Raw genomic sequence first — 13519 nt, forward strand, 5'->3', positions numbered from 1 at the left:
CTGCGGGACGAGTTACGCGCCGAAATTTGGCGGAAGAATAATAAACCCGAAACAGAAGATTAATAGAGGCACTCCTCTCAGCTATTCTAGCTGTAGAGGAGTGCCTTGGAGCTGAGCACCCGTGGCACTAATGAAAGCCCCTTACTGCCTGCTGGAGGACGGCATGCAGCTTCATGGTTAAAGATGTCACATCCTGACCACAGTCCAGTGGTTAAAGCAGATAAAGGCTTTCACACACAAAGGGAAAAAAACCCCCCCTCCATCTCACTTCCTGTCAACCACACCTCTGTCATCTACAGGAAGAAGCAGCTTGTTTCTATTAAGGTGTAAAATCAATATTTCATGAATCATGATCAATCAGTCGCTTCATTAAATAAACTGTCTCAGAATAATTCAAGACAAAAACAAAAGAGCAGCTTCCCTCATGTCCATCAGTTAGTCTGACGGTCAGTGAACGCATCATATTCATGCTCTTCTTTACACTGAATGTCTCTGCAGATGAAACCACAGCAGTGTGAACCACAGAGGAAGGAGGAGGGTTGGTACCTTCTGAGTTCCTTAATTAGATTGTGTCGAGTGTCTAAAGACAAACGCTAAATGAACAGTGTTGCTAAACAGGAAGGGGTGTGCATTTCAGTTTGCACTGTTAAACCTGTTGTTTCAACACCATGAAGGGAGCAAAGCACAAGTTAGGACTGCATTCATGCATTTTTCTTAGCCTTTAATACAAGAGAGAACGAATTGCCCCCCAAGGACAAATACAGCTGAAAATGAACTGAACTCATTCGAATAGGGTCTTACCATTGTGTAACAAACTAATCAGGTGTTGACAGAGTTCAGGACCTCCAATAAGGCCGCCAGAGGGTGCAGTTGACCTAGGAAATGCATCAGTTTTAAGTGTTTGTAGCAGGTGTTTGGTTTCACAGATGAGTGGATTATTTACTTTAACTGAATATGTTCATCGTATATGTCCTCTCCTTTTGCTCACAGCTCGTCTGACGGTGAGTCCCAGCAGCTCTCAGCTGTTTGAAGGAGCCTCTGTCTCTCTGAGCTGTGAGGAGGACGACAGCTCTGCTGGATGGACACTGAGGAGGAACACCACCAGAGACACCAGGACTCAGCGTGGAGCTGATGGAGCTGACGGAGCTGACTGGGGAAGATCAGCTGGTTCTTCCTGTAGCATCAGCTACATCGTCCCATTGGACAGTGGAGTTTACTGATGTGAGTCCAGAGAGGGAGCAACCAGGAACAGCATCAGCATCACTGTCACTGGTAAGATCAGACTGTGGAGTTAGTGTTGATGAAGCTGTGTGCAAAGGGATGAAATGCTGTAGTTTGTCTGTGTGTTGAGGTGGAGCAGTGATCGTGCAGAGTCCTGTCCTCCCTGCGATAGAGGGACATTATGTCACTCTGCACTGTAAAACAAAGACCACTCCCTCCAACCTCCCAGCTGCTTTCTATAAAGATGGCTCCCTCATCAGAGAGACTACAGGTCACATGACCATCCAACATGTTGACAAGTCTGATGAAGGCCTCTACAGCTGTAATATCAGAGGTCATGGAGAGTCTCCACCCAGCTGAATCACTGTCACAGGTCAGGAGGTCAAAGGTCAGGAGCTTCACTTAGATTTCACCACTTATTGATCCACATGTTACCTGACCAGGTGATTCCCTCTACAGAGAGACCTCCAAGCACACACAAAAGACCAGCTGACAGATAAGTCAACTAATGACTATAAATAAACATACGGACACCATGGCACTTCACAGCCACCCAGAATTTTATGATCCAACGGACAGGCAAACTATTTTAATGCAAGGAAGGAATATCTTCCAGTGCATACTGCCTCCTAGGGGCCACTTCCAGCAACATTTAGCAGAAATGAGACTGCTGGTTTTACTGGGCTTGAGGGCACCTCTGTGTTGATGATTGTGCTAATATGGACCTTTTCTCTCAAAATACATAAACTATAAAAAGCAAATAAAGACTATTGTTTTTATTGTTAAAAACACAACAGTGTGTAATAGTGAACTCATGTGGAAGTAGACATTACAGAAGGAGACGTTACAGTAAAATGTAAAAATACATGTAAACAAAACACCTGAGAATTGTTTTTACAACAAGTAATCAGTTTTATCTCACAAATAAATCTACTATATTTTTAATTTCAGTGGGTTTTCAAGTGAAGCTGAATTAAAAAGAAGTCTGTTATTGTAACCTGGTGTGAATCCTGATGTGAGAAGCTTGTTTACCTCATACCACCTTCTCTTTCTTGACAGTCATCTTTGCTTTCTTGTGGCATGCCGACTTAGTTTTCATGTGCTTCACGGCTTAATTTTCTTCCACCTTCATTTTAGTTTTCTTGCATGCTATCCTTGTTTCTTCTTCATCTCTGTCTTCTTCCTCTTTCTTTGGCTGCATCAGTGGTATTTCTTTTAGCTTTTGGAATTTCTTGAGGTCAGCACAGAACAACACCTAAAACAGAGAGAGACACTGTGATTATAGCAGAGTATAATTAGACATGGCAGAGACTGACCGGCAGTTACTGAATGCTAAAATAACACTGACCGACTGTGCCCAACCAGCATAAGGACCCCACAGCTTTCTGAAAAAATCACCTGTGTAGAAATAGAACATTACGCATTGTGAGAATTGAGAACATCTGTTCAATGTTTGGAGCCACTTGGAACTACTGAGATGCATGAATACGAACCAATATCTCTGTGAAGTTTATCTGTGATGCTCTTCTGTCCGTTGCCAGCAGCATATTTGTAGTCACGCTTAGCAATCTGCCACACATGTGTGTCAACAGGCACGGCCTCTGCCTTATCCAGGGACATCAGACAGGCACAGTCTGCCACCTACAGGATGACACAAAGCCATTATTACATCTTACTCCAAGTTCAATTAATTTTAGAAAAACATTAAGGGCCACTGTACCTTGGTGCCCACACCAGGGAGGGTGCGCAGAGCATCACGGGCCTGCAGATATGGGACACTGCGCAGACCGTCAAGCCACTGGAGCCCATGGCTGTCAAGAATCTGCTTCGCACTTTGCTGCAGGAACCGAGCCCTGTATCCAAAACCGAGATCCCTGAGACATGCCTCTACGCTGCTGTCTGCCGATTACCATGCGAAAAACATGCAACGATGATAACAATATGTGAGCCTTTTCTGCTTTAAAGTGTTACTTCTACATAGGCACTTTTGTCATTGGATAAGAACATGTCAAAGACTAGCTCCTCATAGTTACTCGAGATTATTCAGTTTGGAAACAAATCAAGGCCTACTGGAGGGACTGCCACTAAACCACTAACACTATAGCAAGAGTGATGGTACGAGTTATATCACCTGGGACTCAATGGACCCACGGCCCTAAAACAGTTGTAAAAACTGCATCACATGTATACGTTTTCTTGACAAGATTATAAAAAGGTAGTGTGGGGAATGAATGGAGCACCTGCAAGTGCAGTTAGGGAAGGAAAGTCATAGTAAGAGGTTTGATCCAGCTGGCACAGTGGGGCACCCAGAGCCTGACACAGTCTCTCCACCATGCCCTGGATACGAGAGATGTGGTTGTTGGAGGTGCAAATGAAGGAAAACAAGCATTCAGTGGGGTCCTGGCGCAGCATTCGCACACCTGAGAAATACCAAACGATAATATTTCAGTCATATTTCATAAAACAAATATTGACTTAGTCATTGCTAACTGTGTTATAATAAGTGATATGATGAATGCACAAACACAAACTGACCTGTGAAGATATCTGCAATTTTCTTGAAGTGGGGATCTGCTGCTCTCCATTCTCTGTACAGCTCTCCCAACTCCACATTCAGCTGGAAGTAATCTCTCAGCATCTCTTTTTCCTCATCAGTGTCCTGCACTGAAGTCTCAGCCACTATCTCATCCTCTTCTATCTTCAAAGCCCCTTTGAATCTCTTCTCTGACTTGTTTTCCTCCTGGAGAGAAATACCAGCTCTCCTCTTCCTGTCGCTTCCCCATTTCTGCCCTTCTTGGTTTTTATAAACGTGGTACCACAGGGTGTCTTCTGTCTGGGTCAGAGTCCACACTCGTCCTCCCATCACTCCGGTCCAATGGCCCGCTGCGGTTTCTCTCCAGCTGTAGGTTGAGATATATGTTCATGCAAATACACAGGGATGATCTAAACTCCGCTGTGCAGCTCTCTTGTTGCATATTATGTTTCTGAGTCTGCTAAACCTACCGGAAAGATTGTCCACAGGCGAGGGTGAGATCCAGCCGCAGCTCTGACTTTGTGCAGGCCAGAGATCTCCATATTTTTGCCCCCGATGACAGCATCGCATGTTTGGCCATAACTGTATTGACGCTAACAGGTACCCTGTTGGAAAGTTAAAGACTAGAACGAGCGTAAACTGACCTATCACAGTGTCCTGGCATTATAAACGTATCATGGTGTGATTCAATAAAGCAGCCTAAAATAAATCCTACCCATCCATGTAAAGTAATTTTACAGGGAAATACAACTTAACTGTACACTATACAGTTGCCGTAGCAAATCTAAGCCACTTTCGCGGAGTTGTTTATGATGGTCAACAAAGACCTTACACTGCGTTTGAAAGACGTATATATTTGAGGAGAAAAGTTTCGAAATGTTTTGGCATTTGTAAATTAAATTAAAACGTAATCTAATGTGAATAAGATGTCATTATGAAACTTAATCAATGTTAATAATTGTCGAAAATGACTGAATGTCAATCTGATGCAACATTACACCGATTCCGGTAGCACCACCCTCACAGATGTCAACACAGCCGCTGATTGGCTCTCTTGCTTGTAGTAGGTAGTAACTTTAAATCAAGCTCATTTACGATTGGTTAATACATCCGTGCCTGCGGTGTCTTATTGGTTAATATTTTTATATATCTTTTCTTTTTTTCTTTTCTTTGAGGTGTACAGGAAGTCGCCCTTAACTCCCTCTCCCAGAAGGAAACTCGTGCACGGTGGTGGCGTGTCTGTGTGGCTCCAGTCTAGCCGGTGATTACGGTGGAAAAATGGCGGATACGATGACACTTTTCACTTCGATAGGACTCAGTGAGCAGAAAGCAAAAGAAACGCTGAAGAATGAAGCGCTGAGTTCTGCCCTGAAGGACGCAATTACTCAGGTACGAGCCAGTGTGTTGGAGGAAACTGAGATGCCTGTAGGGACAGCAGCTGTGACATTCACTTCTTCAGCTCACTTGTTGTCTCCACCCCCTGTTCTTAGTTTTTTTAAGGTTCTGTGTTAATGGGTTTAGATATCATTTATGTCTGTCTTTTATTAATGAAGTTTCTCTTGACTTTGGGTAGGTATAGGGTCGCTATGCTTTCACTTTCACATTCCTTCCGCTGTTTACAACAATCTGTCAAAAAGCAGATAACTACACTGGGTCCCCAAAAGCCCCATGTTTACCCTAGATACATAATCTAAATCATCTCAGGTTTTTTAGAAATTTGCACCTCCATATTATGGCCTGGTCTTGTGTCAACAACTGCAATTGTTTTAGTGTACATTATGCTTGTTGTTAAGTTGTATTTTATCATATTGCTTTGGTGTCTTTCTGCCTGTCAAGTAATCAACACACAGAACAGCAACAACAATTATTTTCATCAACAATATATTAGACAGTTGTTTTCTTTGATTAACTGAGTGATTGTTTGGTGTATAAAAGAGTAAATGTAAGAAGAGAAAATGCATCATTATTTTAACCATCATTATTCCCAGAAGATCAATGATCCAAATGACTAACCAACAGTCAGAAAGAAGATATTGACTTAAGTATCATAGAAAACTGTGAAACTAGCAAATATTTACATCAGAGAAGCTGGTTTCAGTGAATTTTTGGCATCTTTGCTTAAAAACTGACTTGAAATGATTCATCAGTTATGTACAGTGGGGTTTTATGTGCCCCAGGAACCCAGTCTAGCCAGGGTTTGCAAACCATCGCTCCAGGGGCAAGATGAGGAAAAATAGTGATGCTGGTGTTCCCTGACTGTCTTAGCTGTAGTATTGCTCTTGACACTCTCACATTTTTAATGATGCAACAAATTCAGTTATTTTCTCATTGTTTTAATAGGCCCAACGTGTCCATGGGCCATCAGGAGTGGACAAAGCCATGGGTACACTGCTGTACAGTATGGTATCCCGCCTTAAAGACCTAAAACGTCTGGCATTCCTTTCAGACAGTATAGCTCAGCGCAAAATCTGCACGGAGCTACAGCTGGCAGGTAAGTTCTGCCTGAAGAAGTACCACAACTGTGTGAACATGAACAAGATGCAAGGATATCTGACAATATGACACACACACAAAATATATTGCCTTGCATAACCAAATTGAGCCAGGACACAAGTTTTGAATCATTTATTTCAACATGATATGCATTTGAATTGGATTGAATTGTGGCACTCTGAAACAAATCTGGGTAAGCTTGACACAAATTTTCCTATAACTCAAAAACCTCAGACAAAGCCTGAAATACAAAACATTTGATGGATATAACCACATACACAGTGAAAAAATGTCCTGACACCACACCTAATGCAAATTGTAAAGGAGGCTGAGGACGTAGGTTGTGGTCAAGTTTAGAAACATTGAGGGCATTGGAGGAAGCAGAATGTGTGCCCAGCCCTGATATATAGACTGCCTGGATGAGTGACATAGGTTGTGCATAGAAATGTGTACCAGCCTGCTCTATGAATTTGTATCCAACTTTTTTTTTGCAGCTGCACTGGACTTTGTGAAAGGTCATCCTCAGGACCCCATCAACCAGAAGGAGTTTGAAGAAGCATGTGGAGTGGGCGTGGTCATAACACCGGAGCAGATTGAAGACGCAGTAAGTGCACGAGTTTACACTGATCAGAAGTTCGTCCTTTTACAAGCTTTTCGGGGCGTGGTATGTTCAGCGACAGTGGTATGTTGTGCAGGTGGAGTCTGTGATCAAGAAGCACAAGGAGCAGCTGGTAAAGGAGCGGTACCACTTCAACATGGGACTACTAATGGGTATGTAGTCACACTGAATTGACATCCTTACAACCTCACAGATGGACAGAAAGTCTCACTGGGCTTTTGTGTCTGTTGCAGGAGAGGCACGCGCTGCCCTAAAATGGGCTGATGGGAAGGTCATCAAAAATGAGGTGGACATGCAGGTGTGTTGGAAAAAGAGAATATTATCAGTAGTAATATATCCGTCATTGTGTTTGAATTTTTTGATGTGAGATTGTGATTCATTTCCCACTGTTTCTCCAATTGCTCTCACCTAACTGACTCTGGCTTTGGTCTTAAAGGTCCTTCACCTGTTAGGACCCAAGACAGAGGCTGACCTGGAGAAGAAGCCTAAGGTAATGCTTCAACAGCTTTTTGGGAAATACGGTTATTTGCTTTCTTCCTGAGCCTGGCCAAGAAGTAGTTTGGGATATAACCCCCTGTAAAGGCATAACTTGTGGTTCTTAAGACTAAACAAACAAGATATAGTAAATTCATTACTGAGCTCCAGAGGTGCTGGTAGCTGGATTTTGTTACCTTTGAAACACACTAGCTGTTTCCTCCTATTTCTGGCTAACCGGCTGCTAGCTGTAGCTTAAGGTGCGAGAGTTGTGTTAATCGTCTCATTTAACAATAAAACGAATAAGTTTATTTTCCATGATGTCAAACAATTTCTTTTAATCACTGCACTTTGAAGTATTTGATTGCATCTGTAGTTAATATCTAATTATCTTGCAGCCCCAGAAAGCAAAAGTCGCAGAGAATGAGGTGAAGTTGAAGAAAGAGGAGCTGGCAGTGAATGGTAAGCAGCAGGCAAAATGGGTGGCACACGGGAGTGAAGTGAACTGTGTGTGTTGGTGGTTTGTTTTTAACTGTGTGTGTTGGTTGTTTAGGTGAAGTGACCACTGGGGAGGGCAAGTCGCTCATGGAACAGCTCAGAGGAGAGGCACTCAAGTTCCATAAACCAGGTGAGGAGGAGCCACCTGAACAGTGAGATGCAGTTGTGCCGCTGTCGTTGAATCTTTTAACGAGTTTACTCACTGAAGATGTCGATCTTTCATCCTTACCTTTCGTCATACAGGAGAGAACTTTAAAACTGAGGGCTATGTGGTCACACCGAACACTATGTCTTTGATTAAAAAGCACCTGGAGATCACTGGTGGACAGGTACAAACTTTATATGTCTTACTAGAGCTGAAATGGTTAGTCATTTCAATGAATAGTCAGTCAACATAAAAATAACCAGCAGCTAATAATAATCTATTTATTGTTTCAGTCATTTTTCAAACAAAAATCATGAACATTTCACTCGGTCCAGCTTCTCAGTTGTGATGATTTGCTGTTTTCTTTGTCTTATGTTATACTAAATTATTAGCTCGGGGTTTTGGATAGAACAAGCTGTTTGTGGACATCAACTGGGAGTCAGTGACAATGTAACAGGCATTTTTCATTGTTGAAAATGATCATGTGTGTGGTTGATTTTTCTCCCTGCTGTGTCTGAATCCTTTTAGATACGTACCCGATTTCCTCCCGAGCCCAATGGTATCCTTCACATCGGCCATGCCAAAGCTATTAACTTCAACTTTGGTTATGCAAAGGTAAAAGTCTTTTTCTCATCTTTCACCACCACATAAGCTGTTTAATCTTCTCCAGTGCAGGTGTTTTCTTTAAACCTTGCCTCTTCCATAGGCAAACAATGGAATTTGTTTCCTGAGGTATGATGACACAAATCCCGAGAAGGAGGAGGAAAAGTACTTCACTGCCATCAGGGACATGGTGGAGTGGCTTGGTGAGTTTGATTTACACTTTATTTTGGTCTGATTAAAGCTTTGTCAATTACACTCTACATTTATGAAGAGAGTTTTTTTTTACCAGTATAAGTGTATTCCACAGGCTACAAACCTTATGATGTCACGCACGCATCAGACAACTTTCAGCAACTCTACGACCTTGCTGTGGACCTTATTCGTAGGTGAGTGTAGGAACTTTGTATCCCTGTTAGTAAATGTGTACAAGCCATTAGAAGATGTTTCATTCCTCTCTTTGCCATCCTCCAGGGGTCACGCGTATGTGTGCCACCAGAGGGGGGAGGAACTAAAGGGCCATAACGTTCCTCCATCACCATGGAGGGACCGTCCCATTGAAGAGTCTCTGGTGTTGTTTGAGAGGATGAAGAAGGGCCTGTTTGCAGAGGGAGAGGCCACACTCAGGATGAAGATGGTCATGGAGGATGGGAAGATGGACCCTGTGGCCTACAGAATCAAATACACAGCACATCATCGAACAGGAGATGAATGGTATGAAATCTGAACTCTTGTACTTTTTCCACCCAGATAGTTTCAATCAAATATAATATTATTCTTCTTACTCAAACCTAAACTCAAATCTTTCTATGCAGGTGCATCTACCCCACTTATGACTACACCCACTGCCTGTGTGACTCTATTGAAAACATCACACACTCACTGTGTACCAAAGAGTTTCAGGCCAGGTATACATGAATTCTGTCACATCTCAACATGAGAATCTGTCTTGGAGGCATACACATGAATTGTCAATGTTGACCTTCCTTTCTTTTATTTCTGTGACAGGCGTTCATCATATTACTGGCTGTGTAACGCTCTGGATGTGTACTGCCCTGTTCAGTGGGAATATGGCCGCTTGAACCTCACCTACACTGTTGTGTCCAAGAGGAAAATCATCAGACTGGTAGAGACTGGCGTTGTCAGGTGAAATAGGATTTATATTTGCTATTCCATTATTGGTTATCAATTTTTCAACTATTTTTATTACATTATTATTATTACAAACAGTCTGTCCTGTAATGAATTTAAATAATGGGGTATAAAAATACTAAATGGATGGAAAGCATGTGTGCACCAGTACTTTTAGTGCCACATAAATCGCTCGTCTGAAGTTTCCCTATATAAAAATTATTACAGACTGTAAGTATTTGGTCATTGAATGCTAAGGATTTTCCACAAAATATGAAATATGATAATTTAGTTTCACCTGTCCAATTACTTTTAAACCTCTAGACTTTGGGCACTATGTGTTTAAACGGCTACATCTCTACACTGTTCTTTCTTTATTGGTGTAAACATACTGAGATTAAAGCTGAGACTTGGCACGTTAATGTAGTATCCATTAATTCATTTCAAATTGAATGTGCTGAAGCTCAGAGACTGAAGAACAAAAAAGTGTGCAACTGTCCAAATACTTACAGGCTGGATTGTGTACTCCCAACTGTGATTTGTAGTGCAGTAGGGTTGAACGATTAATCAAAATATTATTGAAATTGCAATATGGCCAAGTGCAATATCCAAATTTCAAGAGCTACATTTTTTTGATAAAGGTAAAATGTGTCACAACATACCATTGTGTTAAAGAGATGCCCCAGCCTACAAATCATATTCTCCAGAGAATCCAGTGAAGGAACAACCTTGTTTGGTACAAGACCCAAAACAAAAAAGTGAAAATTATATGCAAAACTGCCAATTCAAATTGAAACCATGACTCATATTGCAATATCTTCCAAAATAATCTCAGTATGATTTTTTTTTCTCTTTCATATCATTCAGCTGTAGTGTGCAGCGAGTTTTCATGTGCTCTCCTCATACTTCATTGAATCTGTTGGATAACAGTAGAAGATATCTTTTCTAATTACAGGGACTGGGACGATCCCCGTCTCTTCACTTTGACTGCACTGAGAAGAAGAGGTTTCCCATCAGAGGCAGTTAACAACTTCTGTGCACGGGTATGTAGAATAGGTGGATGGAGGAACTAGTAATTGCATGTAAGAGGACAGTCCTGTTGTATAATAATACGCTGCATCTCTTGGCAGGTTGGAGTCACAGTTTCCCAGACAACAACAGAGCCCCACCTACTGGAGTCGTGTGTGAGGGAGGTGCTTAATGACACAGCACCCAGAGCCATGGCAGTGCTGGAACCACTCAAAGTCACCATAACGAACCTTCCTGAGAACTCACAGGTTTGAACATTTTTTTTTTTTTTTTTTACAAATGCACAGACATTATACATCAAACTGCCTCCTGAGACTTGTTATACCCTGTATATACCCTGTCTTTTACATAGTATTAAGCATCATATGTGCTGACTGTTCCTGCGGTTGTCCTCTTGTTTCCCAGTCAGATGTACGAGTACCAGACTTCCCTGCCAACGAGGCCAAGGGCAGCCACACAGTTCCATTTACTCGCACGATCTTCATAGAACAGAGCGACTTCAGAGAGGTCAGGGGGGGGAAAAATAAAAACCCTCACAGTATAAGAAGCAGACTTTCTTTTTGAAATGTTTTTGATCGTATACATGATGATGGACTCCTCTTTGTTTGCAGGTGATGGAGAAGGGTTACAAACGGCTGACCCCAGAACAGCCTGTAGGACTGAGGCATGCTGGGTATGTCATCTCTGTGCAGAAGGTCATTAAGGTAAGACTCGAAGTCGTTTCACTCAGTAGCTTGAAAAGACACAGAATCCTCTGCCCCCTTGTTATTTGTTGCCCATATTTAAGCGATCCAACCAAATTTGAAGGATATGACCTAAATTCCCTTTCATAACTATACCCTGCTTACATATTCTGTTTCACTTAAAAAAATACCTCCCATTATTGAAGAGAAAGATGCTCTAACTGCTGTGAAATCATTTAATACATAATAGCTTTCCACAGATCTTATTCCAGTTAAATGTTAACAGTGTGTGTGATTCTGTTTTCTAAGGGTCTCTGCAGGTCTTGAAAAGCCATAAAAAGCATTGATTTCAGTTTCCTCAAAAAAGGCCCTAGGGCATATTAAAAAAGTCTTACCTGTCATTGAAAGGTCTAAAATACATTTTCTAGCCTGCCACTAGCAATAATGTTAGTTGTTAAAATGCTTTTTATGAGATTTTAGGAAAAACTGGCTGTAAAATCCCCAGTTCTACTGCTCCAGATCTCTGATGTTATGTAAAATTCATATTTGGACCTTAGATTAATTGGATATTTCAGCTGCTTATCCAGGTCGAGGTCAAGTTTAGTGATGAATTGATTCCATGGATCCTCCGTGTCCTCACAACGCGTCATGGTCTCTCTTCCACTGTTTCTCAGGACGCTCAGGGTAAAGTGGTGGAACTGGAGGTGAACTGCTGCAGCTCGGAGACTGCAGAGAAACCGAAGGCCTTCATCCACTGGGTCGGCCAGCCGCTTGTGTGTGAAGTGCGTCTCTATGAGAAACTGTAAGTCACAAGTCCAACCACTGTCACTCACAACCATTACTTCATGTAGAAAACTCACTTAACCAAAAGTTGTCACTGTCTTTTTAGATTCCTGCACAAACATCCAGAGGATCCATCTGAAGTGCCCAAAGGCTTCCTGAGTGACATCAACCCTGTGAGTAAATCTGCTCTCCTGTGACAGAGGGTGTTTTTGGATTAATTGAGATCAGTGGATGAAGTGACAGTTTGTTTTAATATATGTATTCTTTTTGTGATTTAGCATTCCCTGCAGGTGATCAGCAGTGCCTTAGTGGATACCTCAGTCAAGGGAGCAAAGGTTTTTGACAAATTCCAATTTGAGAGAGTTGGTTACTTCTCCCTGGACCCTGACAGCACCGCAGACAAGGTACAGTAAACAGTCATGTCTTACATTACAAATACACATTGATGAAAGATTCTGTTTTTTTATTCAGTTGGGAAATTATTTGGCAATTTACTCAACACCTACTTAATCTGAGCATGGACTGTAAATATAATCTTTCTTTCGCCACAGCTCGTCTTCAACAGAACAGTCACCCTCAAAGAAGACCCTGGAAAGATTTGATTGACTGTGAGCAAGCTGCACATCGTACTTCCCATGAGCCCATAGATACATGCCCAAATTGTTTGCATCACTTAATGTTTAATATCAGCAAGGGCACAGGCTGATTAGGCTGAGATTGCGTCAAGTCAGATATTCTAATCATTACATGTTCATCTGCTGATCTGCAGTTCTCATGTGTGGATCGATCCCATTGAAACTGGAAAATATATTTCTATTTCTTGATTGTCAGTTGTGATTTCTTCATCAAAATTATCATGGTAACACTTTGATCAATCTCAGGATTCGCCAGTCAGTGTCAGACTCTTCTGCATTTTTTTTTCTATATCAGCTGCAATAATATTCACTTACAGTGTTTCCTCTTCTTTGTTGAATGTATGCAACTTTGATTATTGTTCAACAAGGACCTCATGTATGTACATTTCATATAGGCTCTAAGCTGATGTTACACAGAGGGGATGCTTTCAAATGCCATGGCTTTCATACAAAGTTGGTGAGTCAGTGCCAAACCACCGTGTGTTTTTTTTTAAGACTCAGATGGGTGCACATGTGTCCTTTTTGACATGGGACAATAATAAATAATACTTCAAACTTCAATGTTTCTGTTGTCTGAAGTAGGATACACTGTTATGTTTGTTGAAGCCAATATTATATTTTCCTACCTTAATATGTTTAACATAATTAATATATTTTTTATCTATATGATGACCA

The 13519-nt window shown here is 41.6% G+C and overlaps 2 protein-coding genes across 2 annotated transcripts; one reads left to right on the plus strand and one right to left on the minus strand.

The window, feature by feature from the left end:
* Nucleotides 1–1982: 1982 nt before the first annotated feature.
* Nucleotides 1983–4632, minus strand: ogg1 (8-oxoguanine DNA glycosylase). Its single transcript, XM_023422736.2, has 7 exons — nucleotides 4225–4632; nucleotides 3757–4121; nucleotides 3462–3641; nucleotides 2942–3120; nucleotides 2715–2862; nucleotides 2570–2619; nucleotides 1983–2476 (listed from the first exon to the last, which is right to left on the minus strand). Exons 1-7 carry the CDS (start codon nucleotides 4332–4334, stop codon nucleotides 2333–2335), a joined length of 1176 nt encoding a protein of 391 aa, XP_023278504.1. The 5' UTR covers nucleotides 4335–4632; the 3' UTR covers nucleotides 1983–2332.
* Nucleotides 4633–4941: 309 nt separating this feature from the next.
* Nucleotides 4942–13405, plus strand: qars1 (glutaminyl-tRNA synthetase 1). The gene is made up of 23 exons (XM_023422798.2): nucleotides 4942–5143; nucleotides 6095–6245; nucleotides 6742–6851; nucleotides 6943–7018; nucleotides 7100–7164; nucleotides 7303–7356; nucleotides 7739–7802; nucleotides 7894–7968; nucleotides 8082–8167; nucleotides 8512–8598; nucleotides 8690–8789; nucleotides 8894–8972; nucleotides 9058–9297; nucleotides 9399–9491; nucleotides 9592–9729; nucleotides 10670–10757; nucleotides 10845–10991; nucleotides 11149–11250; nucleotides 11355–11447; nucleotides 12101–12228; nucleotides 12316–12382; nucleotides 12488–12613; nucleotides 12761–13405. The coding sequence occupies exons 1-23, from the start codon at nucleotides 5033–5035 to the stop codon at nucleotides 12809–12811; spliced, it is 2331 nt and encodes a 776-aa protein (XP_023278566.1). The 5' UTR covers nucleotides 4942–5032; the 3' UTR covers nucleotides 12812–13405.
* Nucleotides 13406–13519: the final 114 nt, after the last annotated feature.

This window comes from Seriola lalandi, unplaced genomic scaffold (genome assembly GCF_002814215.2).
Source record: "Seriola lalandi dorsalis isolate HSWRI2012SDOR001 ecotype SW California unplaced genomic scaffold, Sedor1 jcf7180002054685, whole genome shotgun sequence".
In the NCBI taxonomy this organism is placed as follows: Eukaryota; Metazoa; Chordata; class Actinopteri; order Carangiformes; family Carangidae; genus Seriola; species Seriola lalandi.